The following is a 17,063-nucleotide window of genomic DNA, read 5'->3' as shown; positions in this document are numbered from 1 at the left end:
AGTACAAGATATATAATATATAATATAATATATATATTATATTATAATTTATTTTTTGATTTTTTGATTTCGAGCGATGCTGGTATTTAAGGACGTATAATTTTATATGGGTTTCTAGTTCATTCGTATACCCCGTTTCTGCTCCTATATTATATTATATATATATATATGTATTATTATAATATATATTATGTATATAATATATATAATAATATAATATAATATATTATAATATATATAATATAATATAGGAGCAGAAACGAGGTATACGAATGAACTAAAAACCCATATAAAATTATACGTCCTTAAATACCAGCATCGTTCAAAATCAGTGATATTCTCATTTTCTCTACCTAAATAAACGTCAGCTATTGGATTACATTCTCAGCGACACGAAACCACAGGAAATCTTTGCGATAAATCAAAAAATCCTGCTCAAGCGACCGATGGTAAGTATCAAATATATCAAAACTATTACTCTATAAAGTCGCATTTAGAGATCGTGAAAACACAGTGAAAGAAACTCTTTCCCTTATTCTTACCGACCAAACCGGCGACAAGACAGAACAATCGAAACTGTCGATAAAGGCGAACAGTTTGAGCGTTTCGCCGCTCCACTAATCGGCGCTGTACGCACTCCTAACTCGGTTTCGAGCTTCAGCCACAAGCGCCGCCACCGTCGTTAAACAGATTTAAAAATTTCCTACGCATATCAGCCGTTGTTTCTGCGACAACTCGCATTTAAAGCGAAAGGAATCGTTTCTAGACCTCGCATAATAATTCGTCGACTACTATCCGAAGAAAGAGGGCGCTTCGATCTTTCAGCGAGGACATTTCCAAGAATAAAAATCGAAGCAGTACTCCATAGTATTCCATAATAGTACTCGATTTTTACCAAAATTCGCGGACTTGTATCGAGTTCGGTACCGATCGCAGTGGACTCACATGATATCTCCAAGCTTGACGCGAGTCTGCACGAGGGCGCAGCTCTTGTGGTCGCTGGTGGTAACCGCCCTTCGCCTCCTGGCGGCGTATCTCTGCGCGTCCGGTGGTAAGGCAGCGGCATCGTTGTTGGCATTCCCGGAAGCACCTGGTCCACTGTACCCTGCGGTGCCCACACCTCCACGCACCAGCGAGCTACTGCCCCGCCGGCGCGTAGACATGTGCCGACCTCCCACGCCGCCCAACATCCTGCAAACGAAACAACGTTCCCTTGAAATTTTTGCGCTCGGTGGCTTTCAACAACCGGTCGTTAACCCGTTCCCCCTCAGTACTCGAGCTCTCTTTTCAACTCTGCGAGTACCGTCGAGCTGTCAAATCCGTTCGGAATTTTCTGTAAAAATTAACAGGCGGGGTGCTCGCGCGAGCGGACGAACCATTATGAACGGATAACACCGGCAATTGTGAAACGAAAAGAGAATATTACCGGAGTAAATATCGATGATGCACAGGCGAGCGAACGGAATTGCGTCGATTTAATTTAATCAGTGATTTTGAAAGCTCTCGCGGATTTGTTTGCGCGGACTCGCCGCTCGCTTGAATTTTTCATTCGAAATCGATACGTTTCGCCTCTGTTGCAGCCGTTAGGATTATTCGATTTTTCGAAACGGGTTTTCTTCTTTTTTTTTCTTTAAATCTGAACTACCCTGTCTAAAAGCAGATGCTTCCAGCTTTAACCTTTTAGATACGGCTGAATTCTGCGCGAGGCTATTTCTCTGGACGGCAGAGTCTTATGTGTACTGTACAGAGTCTGTATATACAGGGTGTCCCAAAAATTTCTCGCAATCCAAAAGTGGCGGGTTCCTCGGGCCATTTGAAGCAACTTTTTCCTTTACAACAATTTTCTCCGAGGCACCGTTAACGAGTTATCAACGAAAAACAGTGACCAATGAGAGGCGAGCTCGGCTGGCGCGAGGCGATCGAGCCAATGAGCGGAACTGGGCTTCGCGCGCCGGTTGGCTGGGCCGCCTCGCGTCAGCCGTACTCGATTCTTATTGGTCGCTGTTTTTCGTTGATAACTCGTTAACGGTGCCTCGGAGAACATTTTTGTAAAGGAAGAAGTTGCTTCAAATGATCCGAGGAACCCGCCATTTCCGGATTACGAGACATTTTTGGGACACCCTATAAACTGTTGTAAATCGATGCGAAGACAAAAGAAGCGTGAAACAATGCATATGAAGACGATTATTTGGTTCAAACGATGAGCGAGTGAGCTATTAGAGCAAGCCTCTATAGTGGCGCGCCGTCCAGAGAGATGACATTCGCGAAAGCCACTATAGTGGCGCGTCGTTCTGAAAGATGACATCCGCGAAAGCCACTATAGTGGCGCGTCGTGCCTAAAAGGTTAATCTAAGCTGGGTAACACTTTAAGATTTCCCGCGAGAACATAGTTTCAAATCGGCTCGAAGATATGTTCTTCGAAACGGAGTGATTTTTCTTCGAGCCACCGGTCGGAGAACGATTTTACAATTTTCCGAAATGATATTGTCGGTCGGTTTTCGATCGGAAGCATCCTGTTCCGAACCGAACACTTCCAACTATAATTCAGCTTGGCCCTGCTCAATAATTCATCGGGGCTCGAGGATAAGCGACGGAAATTATGTAGGAGCCACCCCCGAAGGTTTACCAAACATTGCAGAAACTTGCCCACGTACGTTAAATATACATATCGGTGCCGCTTAATTAGATGGGAACGGTGAAAATGGGGGATCGAGCGGATTAGAAAGAAATTCAGGGAAACAGTTTCTCGCTAATTGGGTTAGGTTGACTGGCCTAATCGGCCGAGGCATCGGAAGCGCGACGGGTCACGCGATCCTACTATCGTTCTCGTTTATTGCACTGGCCTGCGTATACTGACGTGTTTTTCTCTCTCTCTCACCCTCTCTCCCTCTCGCTCTCTTGCTCCATCTTTATTTCTGTCTCTCACTTGATAACGCGAGAGAAAGGTAAGAGAGAGAGAGAGAGAGAGAGAGAGAGAGAAAGAGGGAGAGAGAGAAAGATGTTTCTCTCTCTATCTCTCTCGCTTCGTCTCTCTCCCTCGCGCTTTCTCGCTCTCTCTCTCTCTCTCTCTCTCAAGCTTCATCTCTCTCTCGTTCTCTCTCTCTCGCTCTCTCTCTCGCTTAGTCTCTCTCGCTCTCTCTCGCTCTTTCTCTCTCAAGCTTCATCTCTCTCTCGTTCTCTCTCTCTCGCTCTCTCTCTCGCTTAGTTTCTCTCGCTTAGTCTCTCTCGCTCTCTCTCGCTCTCTCTCTCGCTTAATCTCTCTCGCTCTCTCTCGCTTAGTCTCTCTCGCGCTCTCTCCCTCCCTTGATTTCCCTCTCGCTTAGTCTCTCGCTTAGTCTCTCTCTCGCTTAGTCTCTCTCTTTCTCTTTTCCTCTCTCTTCCGTTTCATCTCTCTTTCCCGCTTAATCTTTCTCCCTCTCTCTTTCGATTCATCTTTCTCTCTTTCTCTCTCTCTTTCTCTCTCTCTCCTTTATCATTCTCTCTCTCAATTCCACAAGACTCTCATCCCGACTCTTCTATCTTTTCGCTAAGTCCAATTACCGTCGAGTGCCGGGTCTCGCGTTTCTCTTGTTTATCATTGCGTACGTTCTCGCAGGTCCGGCCCGTCGTTTCATTCCTTCGATTCCCGTCGGTCCCCCTCCCCCGCCCCGGTCGTCTGAAGATCACTCGTTACTCGATCCTCTTCGTGCCGGAATACTCGAGAGGCGGGGAACTTTCATCAAATTAATTCGCATGCGCGGGCAGCGTCGCGGCCGCGAGATTTCTCCGGGATGCATTAAATTTAATGGAAGTAAAGGGGAGCTCGTAGTTCGTTCAATTATTGGGTCCGACGTCGGCCAGACGAGACCAGCACGGATCAACGCCGTCTCCTCATCGTCGTCTTCGTCGTCGTCGAAGTTCGTCGCGACGCGCAAACTGACGTTCCGCATAACGATCATCGATTCAAGGAGACGCGTTGTCGCGTCGCGTCGCATCGCGTGGTCGCCGAAAGAAATGAATAATTGCGCGAGAGAAACTTTACTTATCTGCCGGCCGCAACTCAGCCGGGGGCCGTGCCAGGCCGCTATCGAAAGTGATTAGGGTTCGTGTACAGTCAGACAGCGGCCTACAAACAAGTGGTTCGAAGTTGCACCGTTGCTCCAGTTAAGCGGCCGGGATACCGGCGCGGCGGAGAGCATCGAAAGCGGCCGCTGTTTTTCCGCGCAAATTGCGAAAAGAGTAAACACCGCGATTCCGGCGGATCGTACTATTGGGTTGGCAACTAAGCAATTGCCGATTTCGGTTATAGATTTCTCTCACTCCATTTTTACGATATCCGTAAATGTTATATTATAATAGGAAAAAGTTGCTTCAAATGACCTCAGGAACCTCCCATTTCCGGATTACGTGACATTTTCGGGACACGCTTTATATACAGTAAATTCTCTCTAAACGACGCTCAGATTGTTCACAAAAATGGACAATTTGGGAAGACAAGATACGATTGTTCGAGCTTTGCAGCTCGTTTTTATAATCGTTGACAATCGATAACCATAAAAAACGAGCCACGAGGACTCGAACAATCGTATCTGCTCTTCCAAAATTGTCCATCTTCGTGGACAATCCGAGCGTCAATTAGAGAGACATTACTGTATTTGGAGACACGGAATCTTTAGAAGCGTTAAGTTTCACGTCGCATAGCGTAGGCCCAACTATTGGGTTGGCAACTAAGTAATTGCCGATTTCGGTTATAGATTTCTCTCACACCATTTTTATGATATCCGTAAATGTTATATTATAATAGGAAAAAGTTGCTTCAAATGACCTCAGGAACCTCCCATTTTCGGATTACGAGACATTTTCGGGACACCCTTTATATACAGTAAATTCTCTCTAAACGACGCTCAGATTGTCCACAAAAATGGACAATTTGGGAAGACGAGATGTTGACAATCGATAGCCACAAAAAACGAGCCACGAGGACTCGAACAATCGTATCTGCTCTTCCAAAATTGTCCATCTTCGTGGACAATCCGAGCGTCAATTAGAGAGACATTACTGTATTTGGAGACACGGAATCTTTAGAAGCGTTAAGTTTCACGTCGCATAGCGTAGGCCCAACTATTGGGTTGGCAACTAAGTAATTGCCGATTTCGGTTATAGATTTCTTTCACTCCATTTTTACGATATCCGTAAATGTTATATTATAAAATTATTATTATTATTATTATTATGTTATTTTTTATTATCCGTGAATGTTAGCAACTGGACAAATTGAATGCAGCGTTCAAGGAAAAGCGACCAGAATTGGTCGATCGTAAAGGTGTCATTTTCCAGCAGGACAATGCTAGGCCGCACACGTCTTTGTCCACTCGGCAAAATTTCATGGATATTGGTTGGGAATCGATGTTACACCCACCATATAGCCCTGATCTCGCGCCATCGGATTACCACTTATTTCGATCCCTGGACAACTCCCTTCGTGGTAAAACTTTTAATGACGATCACGCTGCAAAAACTCGCTTAACTCAGTTTTTGGCCGAAAAGGATCAGACTTTCTACGAGCGTGGAGTTTTCAAGTTGTCGGAGAGATGGCAAAAGGTCATCGAACAAAATGGAAAATACATTACAGATTAAACTTCATTCCGAGTAAAAAAGAATTTTTTATTTCATTGAACAAATCGGCAATTACTTAGTTGCCAACCCAATACTTGCCGCTACATAATTATCTGGAAATGCCTCTGGCATGTCTCTCGAGAAAACGAATCGCGTCTGTCGCGCGATCGTTCCTCGTTCGAACAGTCGACCCAGTGTATCACGATTCTTTATTTTAAAGAAAATAGGGGGGGGGGAGTTCCAAGCGTCGCCTCGAAGTTCTCGTAGAATCGGCTACACGGATCTTGATTGTTATAATTCGCGTGCGAACGCAGCGTGAAAACACAATTTTCGCATCGAACCTATCGAACCCTAACTCGTTTTACAACGATAACAAAAGACTATATTTATTCGAACGTTCCGCTATTTTTATTGCGACGCTCGGATTAAGAAATTTATTCGGTCACTTTTTATTCGGGTCCGCGCAATCGCAGTCGCTTTAGAAACGCTCGAATATTTATACTTTGATATATACCTTTTTCAATTATTTATTCATTTATTCGCGAGAGAAAGCCTTTGGCGCGAAAAGAACGTAACGCGTAAACAAAATCAAAATTGCACAAAAGAAAATGTTATCGCTTGCGACGGTTGGTATAAAATAGTTCTTGTACGATGCGTTGTACAAATGCATCATACGATGCAACAATAATTTACTTTTATTTGCATTTCTATCTTTTTGCTCCTTTTTTGATATTTATTTCTTTTTATATTATTATTATTTTTTGCATTTATTTTTATTTATACAATCTTGAGATCCGTACATTTATAGAGGATTCGCCGACTCGTCGAATAATTAACTTTTATTTGCATTTCTATTTATTTATTCTTTTTTGATATTTATTTCTTTTTATATTATTATTATTTTTTAAAATTATTTTTATTTATACAATCTTGAGATCCGTACATTTATAGAGGATTCGCCGATTCGTCGAATAATTTACTTTTATTTGCATTTCTATCTTTTTACTCCTTTTTTGATATTTATTTCTTTTTATATTATCATTATTATTTGTATTTATTTTTATTTTTACAATCTTGAGATCCGTACATTTATAGAGAATTTGCCGATTCGTCGAATAATTAACTTTTATTTGCATTTCTATTTATTCATTCTTTTTTGATATTTACTTCTTTTTATATTATTATTATTTTTTAAAATTATTTTTATTTATACAATCTTGAGATCCGTACATTTATAGAGGATTCGCCGACTCGTCGAAACGCTTCCCCATAACCGTCCAAAATCGCGAAGCCTCGGGTTCCGTCGCGCCACGTTATTTCCTCGAGACCGGTGCCGCAATTATTTTCTCTTATTTCCTCCGCGAATCGCGGTAGAAGTATTCATATTGCGTTCGATCGAGTCCGCGGGGAATACCGACAGCGAGAGAGCGCGTTTCAAACCAGAAAACTTATTCCAGCCCGCGGTACAGTTTCTACGATTTTCCCTGTAGACGCGGCTGGAACCGCGCCAAAGTATTTTTTCGTTTGAGAGCTCGCCTCCGGGAAATTATTGACTGGTAAAGTTCATCGAACACGCGTCGCGTCGAACGACGACGGGACGCCTTGTGACGTCCGACCGTTGGCGGACTTTTCTACTTGCGTCCGCGGTTACGCCCAGCTCGTTCGGCTCGCACATCTACGCTCGTTAACACGTTCCGTGCCACGTGTACCATCGATGGTACACGCTTGCATGTTTACTTAGTGAACTGAACAAATTGTTTACAAGAAATTTAGAACCGAAGAATCAATTTCCACCGCAAGAACGGGCGTTGATAAGTTTTTGTTACGTTGTTATGTGTACGAGAATTAATAATTGCACGTAATACATCAAGTTTTAGTAAAATATCAAAGTGTGAAGATTCGAGTAAAAAAAGCTCGGCACGGAACGTGTTAATTTTTGCGTAAGCGATACTTATAACGACCCGGAGGAGCAAGTAGAAACGGTGCTACTCCGGACCATTTTACGAATACAGTGGAAACGATTAATTCCGCGGAGATATTTGGAGAAACGGTTCAACGAGATTTCGCTTCTGCTCGCGAAATGATTTTCGGGTCTCCAAATTAACCTGAATTTTGAATTTGCCGTCCTAGTTGGGCCTACGCTATGCGACGTGAAACTTAACGTTTCTAAAGATTCCGTGTCTCCAAATACAGTAACACGTCTCTCTAATTGACGCTCGGATTGTCCACGAAAATGGACAATTTTGGAAGAGCAGATACGATTGTTCGATTACTCGTGGCTCGTTTTTTATGGTTATCGATTGTCAACGATTATAAAAACCAGCTGCAAGGCTCAAACAATCGTATCTCGTCTTCCCAAATTGCCCATTTTTGTGGACAATCTGAGCGTCATTTAGAGAGAATTTACTGTATACACAGTAAATAATTCTATTATTTAAAAATAGTAATTCTATTATTTTTATAAAATAATAATTCTGTTTTTATTAATTCATTATTTAACTATTTTTCAAATAATAATTCTATAATTACATTTTTTTTAAATAATTCTATTTTCTAATTCTATTTTCGGTGTCCCGAAAATGTCTCGTAATTCGGAAATGGGAGGTTCACGAGGTCATTTGAAGCAACTTTTTCCTTTGCGAGGATTTTCTCCGAGGCTTCGTTTACGAGTTATTAACGAAAAACACTGTCCAATAAGAGGGGAGCTCGGCTGGCGCGCGGCGGCCCAGCCAACGAGTGCACGGAGCCCAGTTCCGCTCATTGGCTCGGCCGGCTCGCGTCAAATGATCTCGCCTTTGATTGGTCGCGGTTTTTCGTTAATAACTCGTAAACGAAGCCTCGGATTGCATTTTCGCTAAGAAAAAAGTTGCTTCAAATCATCTCAGGAATCCCCTACTTTCGGATTGCGAAACATTTTTGGCACACCCTGTAGTAATCTCTCCTAGAAATGTTCGGAGGTCGGAATTGAAACCGACAGATCCGAGAATTCTTAATAGTAATACATAGTAATGTTGGAATAAAAATGGTGACTTAACTTTTTTATTTCTATTTTTTTTTGCCACGATTCGAGGACAATTCGGAGGCCACGTGACACGATTCGTAGGCAATTCGTCAATTCCGTCGATCCTTAGCATCGACGCAGCAGTAAATTACATAGGCGCAGGACTGGCACAGGGAAATTCACAGCGACCCGAAATTTGGCATTTCCGGGAGAAATTATTATACATCTATTCAGATGTTCAGCGATTTTTATCGTAATACACAGCGAGAAGCAAGACTCTGGAACTCTTTAAAAACAGGACTAAACGCCTCGAATTATCTCTACAAGACTAGATTAATAATCTGAAATGCAAGAATAAAACGTAAAAGCGAACAAATAGAGTTGAACCGAACTTTCTAGAATTTCTCCAAATCGCTCGTGCTTTCCGCCATATTTTTAATCATCGTATATTTTTCAATTTTTGCTCGTCTGCGCTTTTTTTCAGAAACCGCGCGAAAGCAATTTAACTTTCAGTGCGTGCGCGCGCGCGCGCTAGTGACTGTATGTTTTTACGAGACGTTGCAATTTAATCGCCGCGTCGTATTTTTCACGGAGCTTTTCCGTCGCGGTTCGTTCGCGACGGAACAAGCGGAAAACGCCGGATGGAGCTGCCGCCGTGTAAAAAAATTCGTTTCCAGTGCGTGAGCGTATATCGATTCGCGGCGGCTGGGGCGATTAAAGTTCGCGGACGGCCGATTATCGCGGCGCGCGCCGTCTCGCGATAATTATAATTTATCGAGACGGGTCGCGGAGATAGCGTCGTTCGGGAAAACGAACGACCAAGATGGAAAAAAGCGCAACGAACGCGGCCGCCGTAAATTCCGTGGCCGTCCATGTCGCGCGTCGCCACGCGAGGCCTTGTTATCCTTACGTATTTCTGCGGGCTCCTCCGAACCGTGTGTTCCATTTATTCCGGCAGCTCGACGGCTTCTTTATACAGCCTCGTCCCGGCCATTTGTCCTTATTACGTTCCACGGGCCGAAAACCGGCGCGGTTCAAGCTCGGCGTGTCCCCGCGTTCGTTTGCGAGCCCAAAGGGAACCGAAAACGAACGAACCCCGGCCGGTCTGCGGCTCCGCACGTTCCTGCGGTATAAACGCCGGAATCATTTTTCCAGCTCACTAAACTCGCTTTGCTCGTCCCTTTGCTCGTCGCTTTGCTCGTCTCCCTGCATATAATTCTCTCGGGTTATTGTTGCGCAGATTTTTATCCTCCACGGGCTCCATTCTTCCGAGCACGTCGAGACCGGCCGGTCTCCCGTTGCAACTTCAAATTATCCAGCGGAACGGCGCGCGGACGGGATAAATGTGAGATATTAACCCTTTGCACTCGGAACCGTATTAACTGAAAAGTTAGATTAGCTTTTTCGACTATGATATCTCCATTTTAGCGGCGAAGTGCATTTTATGCATACGAAATAGCGTCTTGTGACTCGTGCAACAGTTAGACGTTTAACAATTCTTTATACCTAAGCTTTGATATTATAAAAATTATCTTGGAACGTGGTGTAACAAAGGGTTAACCCTTTGCACTCGAAACCATATTAACTGTAAATTTAGATTAGCTTCTTCGGCTTATGATATCTCCATTTTAGCGGCGAAGTGCATTTTATGCATATGAAATAGCGTCTTGTGACTCGTGCAACAGTTAGGCTTTTAACAATTCTTTATACCTAAGCTTTGATATTATAAAAATTATCTTGGAACGTGGTGTAACGATTTTAGCGGTGCCTCAGATTCACCAAAGGGTTAACCCTTTGCACTCGAAACCATATTAACTGTAAATTTAGATTAGCTTTTTCGACTTATGATATCTCCATTTTAGCGGCAAAGTGCATTTTATGCATACGAAATAGCGTCTTGTGACTCGTGCAACAGTTAGACTTTTAACAATTCTTTATACCTAAGCTTTGATATTATAAAAATTATCTTGGAACGTGGTGTAACGATTTTAGCGGTGCCTCAGAGTCACCAGTCGAGTGCAAAGGGTTAACCCTTTATAATATAATATGAATTCCTAATTAATAATATATGAATTCCTAAAATTTCTATTATATAGAATACTATTTCTAAACAAAGTTCCTATTAGGTAATATGAATTCCTAAAATTAAGATATGTCATCCAAGAATTTTCGTACTTAATTCTTAGTTAAATAAGCACGATGCTACAGTTAGTTTGCTGCCTTCCAACACCCAAGAAATACAGTTCAAATGGTCAATCAATGGTCGCTACTTTTCACGCACGATGACTATACTCGTCGAGACACGAAATAATGCCACTTCTCCACGACGATTATACTCGTCAGACGCAGCTAACTGGTTAATATGTATGAAATTATGCGCTTTCTCGTAGAGAAGCACCGCGGAGCAGGAAAAATGATTTTAGATTCACGGTTTTACGTCGAGCGCGAAGGGTTGATAAGCAACCGGGTTGCCACGCGTAATAATATTCCATACAATGTATATTAAATGTGCCATTATTCCGGGTATTTTATGCTAATTCCCGGCTGCGACTTCGGGCGATCCTCGAAGAGGAACACAGACGAACGGAGCGAGAAATATTAATAATCAACCGGGCGGCATGCAATTTAAATGTCCATCTCATCTCGCCTTATATTTAACAGACGTTGTGAAATCGCGAATCGACCTTTTTCACTCGCAATAACCCCCCTCGCACCCGTGCATAATTCTCTCAGTCATTGCCGCGGAAATTTTTGTTCCCGTTCCCGTTCACCTGCGTATACTCGTGAGCTAGCTTCGCTTTGTAACTTCGAGCTATGCTGAAAGCACCTATTATGCAACGCCGTTTTCTCGCCGCGTGTCTCCGTGAAAATCGAGAAAAATGAACAACGTTGAAGTACGCGCGATTTGGAACGGTGCGTTCTTGCTTAGAAACTCCTATGCTCTTCTGTTTTTTGTTGTATTTTTTGTGCCACTGTTTCAAGAAGGGCTCACGATTCGACGGTGTTCCATAACAGGTACATTTTATTCGATGAGCTTCTTTTTACAGCTGATCGTTGCACAACGGTATTTTTGTGAGTGAATTTAGAAGGAACGATGTTCGAAAATATAATTAGAATTTTTATATGTATTTTCGTATGCTCCTTCTATTTTTCGTTGTATTTTTTGGGCCACTGTTTCAAGAAGGGCTCACGATTCGACGGTGTTCCATAACAGGTACATTTTATTCGATGAGCTTCTTTTTACAGCTGATCGTTGCACAACGGTATTTTTGTGAGTGAATTTAGAAGGAACGATGTTCGAAAATATAATTAGAATTTTTATATGTATTTTCGTATGCTCCTTCTATTTTTCGTTGTATTTTTTGGGCCACTGTTTCAAGAAGGGCTCACGATTCGACGGTGTTCCATAACAGGTACATTTTATTCGAATGTGCTTCTTTTTACAGCTGATCGTTGCACAACGGTATTTTTGTGAATGAATTTGCAAGAAACAATGTTCGAAATTATAGTTGGAATTTTTACATACACTTTTGCCTGCTCCATCCCTTTTTGATTGTATTTTTTGCGCTACTTTTTCAAGAAGGGCTCTCGATTGAACGGTGTTCCATAACAGGTACATTTTATTCGACGAGCTTCTTTTTACGGCTGATCGTTGCACAACGGTACTTTTGTGAGTGAATTTGCAAGAAACAATGTTCGAAAATATAATTAGAATTTTTACATACACTTTTGCCTGCTCCATCCATTTTTCATTGTACTTTTTGCGCTACTGTTTCAAGAAGGGCTCACGATTGAACGGTGTTCCGTACCAGGTACATTCGTCTTGCGCTCGAAAATGTCAAAAGTAACGAGAAATATTAACGATCGAGCATTCGACGCGCGATTTAACCGGCGTTGTAAAATCGCGAATCGTCGATCGACCGCTGCCAATCCAACGATTCCAGGCCGCGTCAGGACGACGTAAGTTCGTTACGCGCGTGTAACGAGGCGGAATTAATTTCGCGCGGCCGACAGAGCCAGATATTAATTCGCTTGAGCAAATAACAGCGGCTCGACGCGTCTGCGTGGAATCCATCGTTAATCCACTCGTTTCGCTGTTCCGCCGATGGTATCGAATCGATTCGCCGTCGTCGAGCGTCTCTCGACCGTTAGCGTCTCTCGATCGTCTCGAACAACGTGTGTCACAGGACCTGAAACCAGGCGTTTCAGTTTCTTTTACGCTCGCCGTTGCGTTCCGTTCGGCGAACGTTGAATCTCGCATCGGATAATATATCGGGAGGAGCCGCGGCGCGGAACGAATCCTCCCGGCAGAATTTATTTCGCAAGCTGGGATTCGGGGGAACCCTCTCTCTCTCTCTCTCCCTCTCTCTCTCGTAACGAGATCCGAGAGCTGCCGGATGCAGCGGAAACGTTCTATCAGCCCTCCAGGTTGCCCGCGTATCCCAGAATCTGCAGCATTTTCGAATGGAGCCGGGAACGCACAAAGCTCCGGTTAATTAGAAAATCCACGCCCCGAGTCGATCCGAGACCGATCCAAAGCACAATGCGTGATCCACGGTTCTAGATCCCCTTTGATCCCCGTTGTCGTCGTTACTGTACTCCTTGGATATTCATTTAGTTATTTATTGTTTCATCTTCTTCGTTTCTTCGGGTCGACAGGCTGAGACCGCGTGGCGGACGAGCAGAATTTTAAGGACGGCGTCGCGCGGCTATGTTGCTCGATGAATTATTCACGGTAACGACGGAAGATGTAGCTAAATTTGGCAACAGGTGTAGTAAATTTCTGTCTAGTAATCGGATGAAAGAATCTAGAACGCCGTGCATACCTCCGTTAACACGTTGACTGAAGCTTCGACCATTTGTGCACGACGAGAAATTATTCGTTCAGAATCGAAGATTAATTTGTGCACCGACAGATTATATCTTACTGATTTCATTGCGATGCTCGCAACGCGAAGAGTGTCGAGAAAATAATCGATGCTATGCTATATTTAACCTTTCAATTCTAATTCGATTGAACTGAATGTTTTTTTCAGGGTTCAAAACTGAACGTTTGTTGAATGTTTGAAAGGGTTCATCCGTGTGTATTTCGTTTAACATATATATTCCTTTCGCTCCCCATTCACTATCTTTCGCCGCCTATAATTAAAAAAAAAAAACAAGTTGTAGTAATCAAAAGTTTGGCCGCCCCTGTTACAGATAGAACGCGATATATAATAAAATCGTGGTATCTCAGCCGAGCAGAATAATTTGGCAAACTTTTTAGCGCGACCAGTCCGCCTGTAACAATCGAACCGGCGACCCTCGAAGTTCGGCCGAACGTAGCTTCGAATTATTCACGTCGGATGGACGCGTCCGGTGGAAGAATAACGAGGGTCGCGGTTGTTTCCGAGACACCCGATAGACAGAGTCGACGCTCCCATCCCTTCTCCGCTGCTTGGTTGCCGGTGGTCGAAATTTTAGGATAGCAACCTGTTGCTAGGCACCCCTGGGAACTCTTATCCCACCTCCCTGTTACCCGGCAACCCCTGCTCCAGCCCGTTCCGCGTCACAGCTCCGCTCCCTGGCTCGGCTCGGCTCGGCTCGACGCGGCTCGACGCGGCGACGCGACGCGCGCGGAATATCAGAGGATCCCTCGTGTGTCTCGTTTGTCTCCTTTTCTCCCCTTTATCTGATCGGCGATCTTCTCTCTCTTTCTCTCTTACTCTATTTCTCTTTCTTTCTCTCCCGCTCTTTTTCTCCAGTTCTTTCTCTCCCTCTCTCTTTCTCTTCTGCTCTCTTTCTCTCCTGCGTGCTCTCTCTCCCTCTCTTTCTCTTTTTCTCTCTCTCTTACTCTATTTCTCTCTCTCTTTCTCTACCGCTCTCTTTCTCTCCCGCTCTCTTTTTCTCCCGCTCACTTTCTCTCCAGCGCGCTCTCTCTCTCCCTCTCTTTTTCTTTTTCTCTCTCTCTTACTCTATTTCTCTCTCTCTTTTTCTACCGCTCTCTTTCTCTCCCGCTTTTTTTTTGTCCCTCTCTCTTTCTCTCCCGCGCGCTCTCTCTCTCCCTCTCTTTTTCTTTTTCTCTCTCTCTTATTCTATTTCTCTCTCTCTTTCTCCCCTGCTCTTTTTTTCTCCCGCTCACTTTCTCTCCCGCTCTCTTTCTCTCCTGCTCTCTTTCTTGCCCGCGTGCTCTCTCTCCCTCTCTTTCTCTTTTTCTCTCTCTTTCTCTCTCTCTTTCTCTCCCTCTCTCTTTCTCTCCCGCTCTCTTCCTCACCCTCTCTTTTTCTCTCCCCCTCTTTTTCTCTTCCTCCCGCTTTCTCTCACTCTTTGTCTCTCGGTCTCTCCCTCTCTTTCTCTTTATTAATCTCGCTCATACCCTTCACAATTCTCCTTGTAAATTTGTTTTTCCCCCGGGGCGATCCGCGGGACGGGGTGGCAACGGCGCGCGAGGGGCTGCCGCGAGCCACTGGCGAGCTGAATTAATGAAAACCGAGCCGAACCGACGATAAAATCCATCTTCGCGATGGAAAAACTTCGGGTTTTCCCCCACCCCTCGTTCCACGCATCGTGGAACGTTTCCCACGTGTGATCGAGCAGGGAACTTCGAATCATCCTGTCGACCCTTCCGAAGAAGATTAAGGTGAAAGTGTACCTATTATGGAATGCTTTTCAGGGGGTATAAGATCATCGTCGATTCCATTACAACCGAGATGTGTGTTACCGTTTAATGTCTATACTGTTGTTTGATAGATTGATGTCTCTAGATCACGTAATAAACTCAGGACATATTTATTCGAATGAAAAATAATCGGTGAATAATAATCTTCCTGTTTGGCAGCGACGTTTTCGTACCGCAATCCAGTGTTCCATAAATCCCGGTAATTTTAAAAATTGCAACACGCGCGCATAATATGGAACAGTATGTTCTTGCTTGGAAATAGTCGTATGCGAATGAACATCTCTTTTTTATTGTTCATTGTTACGTAACAGCGTTTCTGTGAGCGAATTTCGAAAGAACTACCTTGAAAAATATGGGTTAAATTTTTATGTTCATTTTCGTATGCTCTGTCTACTTTTTTTTATCGAATCGCTCGTGCCACTGTCTCAGAAAGGGGCTGCAATCGAGCGGTGTTTCTTAATAGGTGCACTTATATACAGGGTGTCCCAAAAATGTCTCGCAATCCGAATATGGCGGGTTTCTCAGGTCATTTGAAGCAACTTTCTCCTTTACAAAAATGTTCTCCGAGGCACCATTAACGAGTTATTAACGAAAAACAGTGACCAATGAGAGGCGAGCTCGGCTGGCGACCGAGCCAATGAGCGGAACTGGGCTTCGCGCGCCGGTTGGCTGGGCCGCCTCGCGTCAGCCGTACTCGACTCTTATTGGTCACTGTTTTTCCTTAATAACTCGTTAACGATGCCTCGGAGAACATTTTTGTAAAGGAAGAAGTTGCTTCAAATGATCCGAGGAACCCGCCATTTCCGGATTGCGAGACATTTTTGGGACATCCTGTAGATGTACCTGTAAGATACAGGCGTTCCAAAGTTCCGCGAGACTTTGCGATCTCTAAGAAAATGTTCCTCCGCGATGTAAAAAACGAACATTGAAAAGGTCGCACAGGGTGACGGGGTTTTCGAAGACGTCGTTGTAATTCCCGAGTTACCATGGCTTCCCCATGAGCTACACCCCATCGCTGGTGCCCTTTATCCACGTCCGCTCTCTATACCCAATGACTTTTCTCATCCCGAGTCACCCCCGGCTAGATCCTCCATCTTCTTTTTTCTTCCCGGCTTCTCGTTCAAAGCGAACTCTCCTTCGCATGCTTGCTCTCTCTCTTAGACTCTCTCTCTCTCTCTCTCTCTCTTAGACTCTCTCTTTCTCTCTCTCTCTCTCCCTCTCTCTCTCTTAGACTCTCTCCGTCGGCTCGTATACACTAGCCGCGGGAAATCTAATAACGAGTCGGAGGGATCGCCGTGAAATTAGTTCCAGCGTGCAGCCCTCGCGCGTAAAACGCCGCGCTGGGAGGAGAGCCGGCGCTGGGAAACGAGCTGGGAAGCTGGCCGGACCGAGAGCTGAAATCCGGCCGGAGGAATCCCTTCAAGGGCCGGGCCGGGCCGGTGAACGGTGCGTGACCAGCCCGGAAAGAAAACAAACGTTCCCGGGTCACGACCCGCTGTCGCTTATTGAATACCCTCGATACTCGGAGACCCTTCGCGACCGTCGAACTCTCGGCTGTCGTTCCAGATTGCTTCGACACCCTCCTCCCCCTCCACCCTCGTTGAAACCTGACAGAGGTCCTGAAAACGCCGCGAGGTTCCGCCGATATCGTCGGAAATCGCCGGTCCTATGGAAATCGCCGACGCCGGCTCGACGGCGACTGGTTTCGCCGCGACATTTTCACCGACGAGACAGGCTTCGGCGATAATAAACGACCCCGAGGCTAGGCATGATCGATGGTAAGTAATAGTAATCATTTTTAGTACCCCT

At 44.5% G+C, this 17,063-nt stretch overlaps 1 protein-coding gene across 21 annotated transcripts in view; it reads right to left on the bottom strand.

The window, feature by feature from the left end:
• cac (calcium voltage-gated channel subunit cacophony) overlaps nucleotides 1-17,063 on the bottom strand; it is a 248,293-nt gene that overhangs the window by 179,045 nt on the left and 52,185 nt on the right. For all 21 annotated transcript variants that reach the window (XR_013034615.1, XM_076525766.1, XM_076525756.1 and 18 more), the window contains exon 2: nucleotides 946-1,191. Coding sequence is in view for 20 of the 21 variants with exons in the window: in XM_076525766.1 (XP_076381881.1) it covers nucleotides 946-1,190 (245 nt within the window). In the remaining variant the exon portion in view is untranslated. The remainder of the gene's footprint in view (nucleotides 1-945; nucleotides 1,192-17,063) is intronic.

This window comes from Megalopta genalis, chromosome 1, assembly GCF_051020955.1.
Source record: "Megalopta genalis isolate 19385.01 chromosome 1, iyMegGena1_principal, whole genome shotgun sequence".
Classification (NCBI taxonomy): Eukaryota; Metazoa; Arthropoda; class Insecta; order Hymenoptera; family Halictidae; genus Megalopta; species Megalopta genalis.
The sequence above is the reverse complement of the archived record's forward strand: the minus strand, read 5'-3'. Positions and strand labels throughout refer to the sequence as shown.